The sequence below is a fragment of the Oreochromis aureus genome, linkage group 1 (assembly GCF_013358895.1).
Source record: "Oreochromis aureus strain Israel breed Guangdong linkage group 1, ZZ_aureus, whole genome shotgun sequence".
In the NCBI taxonomy this organism is placed as follows: Eukaryota; Metazoa; Chordata; class Actinopteri; order Cichliformes; family Cichlidae; genus Oreochromis; species Oreochromis aureus.
This window is the reverse complement of record NC_052942.1, coordinates 26,691,049-26,699,374: the sequence shown is the minus strand read 5'-3', so window position 1 is coordinate 26,699,374 and position 8,326 is coordinate 26,691,049. Positions and strand designations below refer to the sequence as shown.

At 37.7% G+C, this 8,326-nt stretch overlaps 1 protein-coding gene across 2 annotated transcripts; it reads right to left on the bottom strand.

The window, feature by feature from the left end:
• Window positions 1-1,539: 1,539 nt before the first annotated feature.
• srgn (serglycin) lies at window positions 1,540-7,797 on the bottom strand. Of its 2 annotated transcripts, none has more exons than XM_031737965.2 (4): window positions 7,641-7,797; window positions 5,911-6,052; window positions 2,372-2,607; window positions 1,540-2,260 (listed from the first exon to the last, which is right to left on the bottom strand). In XM_031737965.2, exons 1-4 carry the CDS (start codon window positions 7,693-7,695, stop codon window positions 2,166-2,168), a joined length of 528 nt encoding a protein of 175 aa, XP_031593825.1. In that variant the 5' UTR covers window positions 7,696-7,797; the 3' UTR covers window positions 1,540-2,165. The 2 variants fall into 2 exon arrangements, with proteins under 2 accessions (XP_031593825.1, XP_031593826.1); XM_031737966.2 differs by having other exon boundaries at window positions 2,411-2,607.
• Window positions 7,798-8,326: the final 529 nt, after the last annotated feature.

The window sequence follows — 8,326 nt, the reverse complement described above, 5'->3', positions numbered from 1 at the left end:
ACTAAAACATTCACCACCAGGGGGCAGCATAATTCTAGTATTTTTTTTTTATTTTTTTTGTTACCTCAGTTTCCTTTATACATTTAGCTTTATTGCCCAACCCCCATTGTAAATAAAAAACTATTCTTAAAGGTTCGCCTGATTAATTAAAGATTATCCTGACTTACTATAGCTTCTTGTCGTACAAGGTGTTTGCAAAACGTCTAGTTCAGCTATGCTTAATTGGAAAAAACTCTGAAGTGTGTAAGTCAGTATCAGTGGTGTAAAGCGAGGCGTGGATTTGTTGGCAAATATGAGGCATGTTTTGTAAGGGCAAAACCAAACCAAAAGATAATGCAACCTTAGAAACCAAGCAGGCCACGTGGCGTGGACATGGCAGAAGCACTGACACAGCCAGTAGCACGTCTACAGGAAGGCAACATTTAAATGTGCTACATGGACAAAAGCATTGGCTCGTTAGCTCTGTTGTGGACACTGACACAGAGAACTGGAGACTGGATGACCAACCCATTCCTGTTATACTTATACTCATCATGTTTAGTTGGAATGCAATTTCTTGTCAGACAACTCCATGACATCTCAAAAAAACAGAGATGTCGTGGTACCCACCTGTCCACACGTATCTTAGCCGTCTTTGTCTGATGATGAAATCTATGTCTCGATCCCGATACAAGCTGTTAAGCCATGGAAACCCATAGTGTGAAGCTCTTGGTGCATGGTTTTTATGCTGATGTTAACGCCAGAGGAGGTTTGGAGCTTTGCAGTAATGAAGTCAGCAAAGTTTTGGTGACTTTTGTCCACTACAAACCTCAGCATTCATAACTTGGCATGGTCTGCCACTTCATGGCTGAAGAAATGCTTGTACTTTCCAATAATACCACTTAGAATTTATCGTGGAATATCCAGAAGGGAAGAAACAAACGGCTTAGTGCAAAGGTGGCATTTTAGTACAGTACAAAGCTAGAATTCAGTGAGCTTTTTAGAACGACCCATTCTTTCACAATTATTAGTAAAGGTAGCCTGCATGGCAAGGAAATGGATTTCCGCATTGAGACTAAAAACATATGAATTCATATGAAACATAGGAAAATATGAGCAAGACATTTTACAGCTGTAAATTAAGTTCAGTGCCACTTGGTGGGCGAATAAATAATTTCGACAGTGTTCTAATATTGGCCACAAATTTATCAGTGGAAAATCTGAAGACAACCAATAACAGTAGCTACTTTCTGCCACTGAAAGAAAAGAATAGAAGTGAATAGAAATTTCAGGCTATTTTCTCAAAAGGAATAAAGTTAGAGTTTCAAGATATTTCTCCATTTTGATTATTTTCTCTCAAGTCTGCAATTTTGAGATAGTAAACTTAATTTTTAATTATGGATGGCAAATATGTACTTTTTTAGTGGAAATAGCTCCTGATGTTACTTGCAAGTACCATATAAAAAAATCAAACGCTTGAATAATAGAAGGTACCTCAGTTTAAATTACTGAGGAACTTGACACATATGAAAGGAGTTATGAGAACAGATAACACAGTAGTAGGGATAAAATAAACACTTTATTGATAGAAATTGTTTCAAATCGAAATTACAGAGTCTGTTAAAATGCGTTTGTGTTTATAGTACATATTTCGAATATGTTCCAACTCTGGTTAGGACTTCCTGAACCCATTTCTGAGGGGTTTGCGTCTTAAAGATGATCTCATTCAAATCTTGAGCCGGAATATTTTTCAATATTCTCAGGTTAAGCATAAAATGTTGCAGGATTTGTGAATAAAGGGATCAAATAATTTAAATAAGTGTTTCTAAGGAACACGTTCCTTAAAGCTCAAAAAAAAAAATGGCTGGAGTAATGCAATGCATGGACAAAGGCATGCTTTTATTGCACTGGTATTACAATGATTTAAAAGAATATATTTATTTATATTTAAAAAAGCATTTGAAAGCTTTTTTCCATAGGAAAGCACAATACTGGCACAATTATTTTCACATTGTTTACAGTCGTTGTTTTGGCCTTGCTGAAAATAATTAATAACAATAACACAGAGAGTACAAAAAAATGGCATTTGTTTTTTCCCAGCAGGTGGAGTTTACTATCAGCCCAGACAGGGAATTAAATTAGATGCCAGCCTTGTTTATGTGCTTCGGAGTGGGTGGTGGTCCAGTCTACAGCTGCAGAAGGTGGTCTTCTTTGTAATCATCGGGTTTTACCTCATCGCTGATATGCCTGCTGGCGAACAGCCTCCTCAGGTCACTCATATCTTCAGAGGAGAAAGATAAACAAAGAGAGAGATCAAATTACATGGAGCAAACAAAACAGAAAACACATGGCTTCTACTGAATCCATGCAAATCCTGTCCTACAAAAAATACCTTCACTTTCTTTCCAGAGCATGCCAGAACCAGTCTCACCGAGGTTGCTCTTGTCCGCCATGTATGGACCTTCAGCTGCAGAGCCTTCGTAACCACCAGAACCTTCCTCGCCCAGGAATATCCCAGGTGACTCGCTCAGTTTCGATTCCTCCTCCTCTACCTCCTCCTCGTCTTCCTGCTCGTCCTCATCGTTCTCCTCCATTGGTGAATTCTCATCCTCCACAGGCTCTGCTTCCCTGAAAACACATAAGAAGTGAGATAGAGAGATTAGCTGATAAGTGTCTCATCTTTCTCTTTCTGCTGCTCCTTTTACGGGTCGCCGCAACAGATCATCTGCCTCCACACGTCTAAACCATCTCAGCCTTCCTGCATTTACTTTGTCTCCCAACTGTTCTCCCTGAGCTTTCCCTCTGATGTACTCCTTTCTAATCCTGCCCAATGAAAACCTTCACCTCTTGAGCTCCTCCTCCTGTTTTTTTTGTTAGTGCCAGCATCTCCAAAACATATATAATAGTAGGTCTCTCTACTTTTTGGTAAGCCTTCTCTTTTGCTCTTGCGGCTGTCTTTCCATCTCCAAAATTTGCTCTGATATGAGACTTTAATATTTGTTTAATATTTGTGTGCATGATAACAACTCCATGAATAGGGATTGAACTGTACTAAAAACATACAGATTTTTTTTTCCTGGCTGAAAGTTTGGGATTTTACTCCATTCTTTATTTTTTTTCTTACAAGCAGCACAGAACATGAGAAGCTGTTTGGCAGCAGAGAGTGTGAAAAGCATTTGAGATCTCTAAGACTGATAACAAAACTATCGACTTTACAACTTTGAGCTGCTGTTGTTAACTTGCTAACTATATCTCCACCACTTCACTCGTGTTATTTCCTGTCCTCTTCTGCTTTTACACACCTACCAACAACTTGAATTTCATTCTGATTGCATCATTAAGAAAGTATCTACAGTCTTGTAGAGCTTGAGCTTGCTTGTGTATTTGCTTTGCGTATATCTTTATCAAATGAAATTTACAGACCTCACATTTTTCACCATGCTAGCAAGAATAGGTAAAAACTCCTTTGTGTGTCCATTTTTAGGATGAAACACTAACGATGACTTCACAGTAGTAAAAAGTACAAGTGTATTTTTTCTAGAAAAAGTCTATAATTCAGTTTGAGAATCTGACTTGAACTGCTTCGTCAGTGGGATTTCTTTTCCGGGTTGTTGAAATAAATAACTTCATATTAACTAATGATATAAGTAATACATATATAATCCTGTGCTTCTCAGATAGGATTATCCAAAGAGCTTGGCACATACAAAAATACAAAACAATAGACCAGAAGCAGCAGCCCACTTCCTCTGTACACTTCCTCCTGACTTCCTGTTCAAGGCGTGCTGTAAAAAGGACGGCTGCTGCGGAAGCTCCGGTGATTATAAGCAAGCTTCAGCGAAAAGACTCAAACAAGCCAGACGCTGTTCATATTTAGAGGTTTTTCACATTTTATCACAATGTTAGCAGCTGAACCTTTTTACCTGCTACCCTCTAACTCTTGTTTTTGTGTGTCTGTAATGAGTTTATATTATGTTTTCTATACACACCGGTGAAATCGCGGAACGTGAAATTCATCCCATTGTTTTTTAAGTTATCTGAAGGTTTGTGTTGTCACACACGTTTCAGTAACACAGTAGAAGGACTCTTACTGAAAAAAATGTAATCTGGTTTGTTCACTTTTGAAAGATTTCCTTTATTTTTGATTGAATATAATTTTGTTAACTGAAAGGACATTAAGAGGAACTTTAAAAGAGGAAACTGAGGGCGAAGACCAAGATTGTGATACTCTTACTTTTTTTTAGAGGTCACGCATATTAAAAGATCAGTTCTTTCACAGACACGTTTTATGCTAAGCAGAAATTCATACACATGCTGCTTTTTTACCAGCTCATTAATTAATTTCTAAATTTAGTAAAATTTCACTAAGTAGGTTTTTAATGTATGTTTTAGAATCTTTGTACATAAGCATATGTCCTCCTAGGATACACTCTATACACACATATTACACAGTAAAAATGAATAGTTTTAATAAAGCAGCAGCAAAGATTATAGTACCTGCCAGATAATTTATACAGAAAGTGCAACAATGTAGCAACTGAACTGTTAAAATGTTTAAAAATTAATTTGATACTAAACTATTTAGCTCAATATAAAATTGTGACGATCGTAAAACAAAATCTTCGTGCATTAACGTAACAATCCATTGTGAACCTTGTGAGAGGAGCACAGCTGAGACTTTTTATGTTTGTATTTTTTTTTAAAGCATAACAAATAATATTTGATACGATTATATCTGTAACTGTAAATATTGAAACTTATTTATTTACTTTTTAAAGGTAAAAAAAAAAAGTAGTAAACCTATCCTATCACACACCAAGTGAACGGGAAGCTAATCCACACAGAAGTAAATCACAGACAACCTTAAATTTCAATTTTTGATGCTTTTCTTCCATTTTACATTTTTAAGTCTATCATCCTACAACACATGTAAAACCATTGATGCCACCAGTCAAAGGAACAAGTCACCGGGGACATTAGCGATTTTCATTTTTAATAAAAAAGACTTTATAAAGTGCGGGCTGAAAACCTGCTGAAATATGAAATTCATCATAAAAATGATGAAATGAGCCATTTTTCTCCCAAACCTACCCACAGTGTCTGTATCTGTCTTAATACCCTGTTGCAACAAGTGATGACTGCACTTCCTCTGTGCTGAAGTCTGCAGTAAGCAGAGCTCAAGTCTACCTCATGTTTGGAGTCTCTTTTATGATCAAATATATGTGAGTTACTATGTTGATATAATGAAGAATGCATTTTTATTAAAATGTATCTCTTTATACCATAAAATACAATATATTTGGAAGTGTGTTAATGTTTTGTGCACTTGGCAACTCTGACTTCTCCAGGGTATGCACATTTTCAAGATATGTATACTTTGGGTAAAGTTAAAATAATCTAAATTATTTCCTGTGCAGAGAAGGAACCAACATTCCTTGCATTCATTTCCGACGATGTAAAGGTGGAGCAAAACTGATCAGCTGATTTAAGTTCTAAATATTTCTGTGTCTTGTGAAGAAAAAGATCATCAACTATTCTGGGTTTTATTTCTTTACTCCAGCTGTAACCTCCCTGCCCTTTCTCTGGTTACTCTCTTTCTTTATCCCTCCACGTTGTCTTCTATTTTGGCTTTTCTTGGCCACCTACCTCACACTTATATACTCTCAAACGCACAAGACAAGAAAACACACAGGCAAGCATGCAAAGAGAGTCTGCACTGCTCACCAAGGTGACAAAGCCAGTGCAGCATCAGCATTTTTCATATTTAAAGTCAGCTTTTGTCTAAAAACAGCACTCTCTTGTTTTTTTCAGACCCAATTGAACATTGACGTGAACTCGCCGCCACCTCCGTCCTCTGAGCAGCTCACAAATAAAAAAAAAAAAAATCTTCACATACCAGATGTGAACAGACCACGACACGTGAATACTTACAGATACTCTGCAGCAGAAGCAGGCAGTTTTGTTGGCAGATCTGGACTCCACTCCATCTCTGGGCTTTGTTGAGTCACACAGTTGGCCTGGTCACCATCAGGGTTACATCTCACAAAGTTATACACAGCAGTCCTTGGTGCTCCTGGAGACAGACAAGTGTAGATAACATTTTATTATTTTGCCCAGTTAACAGTACATTTTACCTTTATTCACACAGCTCTTGGGGAACATTTCTGGATATATTTAGTGTTTGTGATCTCCACGTTTGGACGGTTTTAAGATTACAACATTAGTCTGTGACAGAGTAAAGTAACGGTTTTCTCAAAGGCCTTCAGAGCTGTTTATTTTCTTAAGAAATTAGTTAAATGAGGAAGTACGAGTATTGCAACTTTTTCTCCACACATTGCAGCATGTTGATCATGGAGGTTGCGTGATGCTAAAACCATTAAGAGTTGTGTCATTCCAGCAAATATTAAGTATTTGAGAAACTGTAACAAGTATTTGGTTGGTCTGACAATTTGTTTGCCCTCTCTAACTCTTTTTGTACATTTTTATTAGAAAAGTACCTGTGCTGCTGAAGCTGTACTGATAAGTATTTATTACATCTATACTACTGGCAAAGATTATCTATCACTATCTGTTATTCAGGCAATTAAGATGTGGAAGTTAGACAGCTGGGTTCTTTGCACCACAGGCTTCCTGTCATAAGGCTGTCACAGTAAATATACATGTGAACACTCAGTAGCCACTGATGATGATCTGATGAGTATAAGTGATGGTGTCATGTGCCCATAGTGCTTTTGGGTGTGTTACTATTGAACACCCACAATAAAATAAAGTCTAGTGTTTTTTTTATAACCATGCAGCCAAAAGAAAGAAAGAACGAAAGAAAGAAAGAAATCAAATTCTTAGACGATCAACACGTGAAAACCTGCTATGACTCTAAAATTGCTTATCAAACTGTTAAAGTATTTCCCTCAGGGGATAAAAACATGAAAAGTCTTATTGCTATCATAAATACAATACAATCACGTGTACACAGGAAAATATCTAATAGTGTCTGATTAATTGGGGCCTCGGGGGGGTTAAAATGTCGCTATTTAGTATCAGATATATTTTACGCAAAAGGGTTTGTCCATTCCGTTTCACTACTTTCTCTCTCTGTCTCTACATTTATATTTAAAAAGTGTTCAAGAAGTATCGTCGAAACTCAACTCGGAAAATGAAACGCCTTTGTTTTTTCCGATACCTGGAGTCCTACCATTACATCATGGCCTGTTACTGTAAAGCACGCAGCATCTATGTATATGTATTTTCTTTTATATATACATATATTCGATTTTTTTGGGGGGGGGGGGGTTGAAGTCTAATGTTCAACTTGAGGGGATGCTGATTGACTCTGAGAACCCTGGATTGATTAAATGAGTCATTGAGACTTACGGTAATCACAGTATGCTGACGCAGAGTTGTATACCAGTGAAGTGGAACAGTTCCTATTTTTTTTGCTTGTCAATCAGAAACCCCCGAGGGCCCTGGGATTCCCAGTGACTTTCTATGTGAGGATGTTACCGGAACGCACTTAAGCTGTCAGGATGGTAAACATGTCCACTTGTTGTTTTCAAAACAACCTGACCAGATAAAGTATACTGCGACATCAATCCCGGTAAAAAAAGAAAAGGAAAAAAAAAAAAAAAAAAAGAGCCACAAAGTAGATTTAATTGTCGACTTACCCTTTGTGCTATGTAAGGCGAAGCAGGAGATGAGGAGGAGCAGAATCAGTTTCATCTTGTTCAATTTGTCTCTCTTTAGTAAAACAGGAAAATGTCCTCCTGAAGGCAGTCGCTTTCTGAGCTCAAGCTTCTTTGCGTTGTGAAGTATAACTGTAAACTGCCTCAGACAGCCAAACTCCCCCTGAAGAGGCTCAGCCCTCCGTGTGCGTCATGGTTTCCTGAGTCTTCTTGTGTAGAAAATAAGTGGCTGAAACATCTTCCTGCGTGGAAACTTTTGCATTAGCATCAGATATCAGGTCTGAGTTTGCGCAACTGCAAAATTTGGACGAAGGAAATGCCAAATGATAGCAGCAAACATTCTGATCTGTACGATTTCTTATAATATGAAAGGAAGCGACAATTTGCCCTAATTGACGGCCGATTCACTTCATGTAGAGATAAGGACACGATAGCATCACAGGGATCGTCTTCTTTCAGATGAACTCACTTCACTCGAGTTGACTCTGTTCTTTTTACTTCTCTCAGTTCAGTTCACCTCCAAAAAAGCAATTTTACGCTACCTTCGCGCGCCTATGTGCGCGTGTGTGTTTGTGTAAGTGTGCGAGAGATGTTAGTGCATCACCCCTTTACTTTCTCACTTTTTATTTCACCCACCTTACTTAGCTTCACCTAATTTCGCAGAAGCA

Bases quoted from the DNA above. Each gene is read 5' to 3' on its own strand.
- srgn (XM_031737965.2), bottom strand. From the start codon at position 7,695: ATGAAACTGATTCTGCTCCTCCTCATCTCCTGCTTCGCCTTACATAGC. The intron at 2,608-5,910 runs GTAAGTATTCAC...ATGTGTTTTCAG, and splicing joins GCTTCTGCTGCAGAGTATCT to GGAAGCAGAGCCTGTGGAGG. The intron at 2,261-2,371 runs GTATTTTTTGTA...TCTCCTCTGAAG, and splicing joins GCTCTGGAAAGAAAGTGAAG to ATATGAGTGACCTGAGGAGG.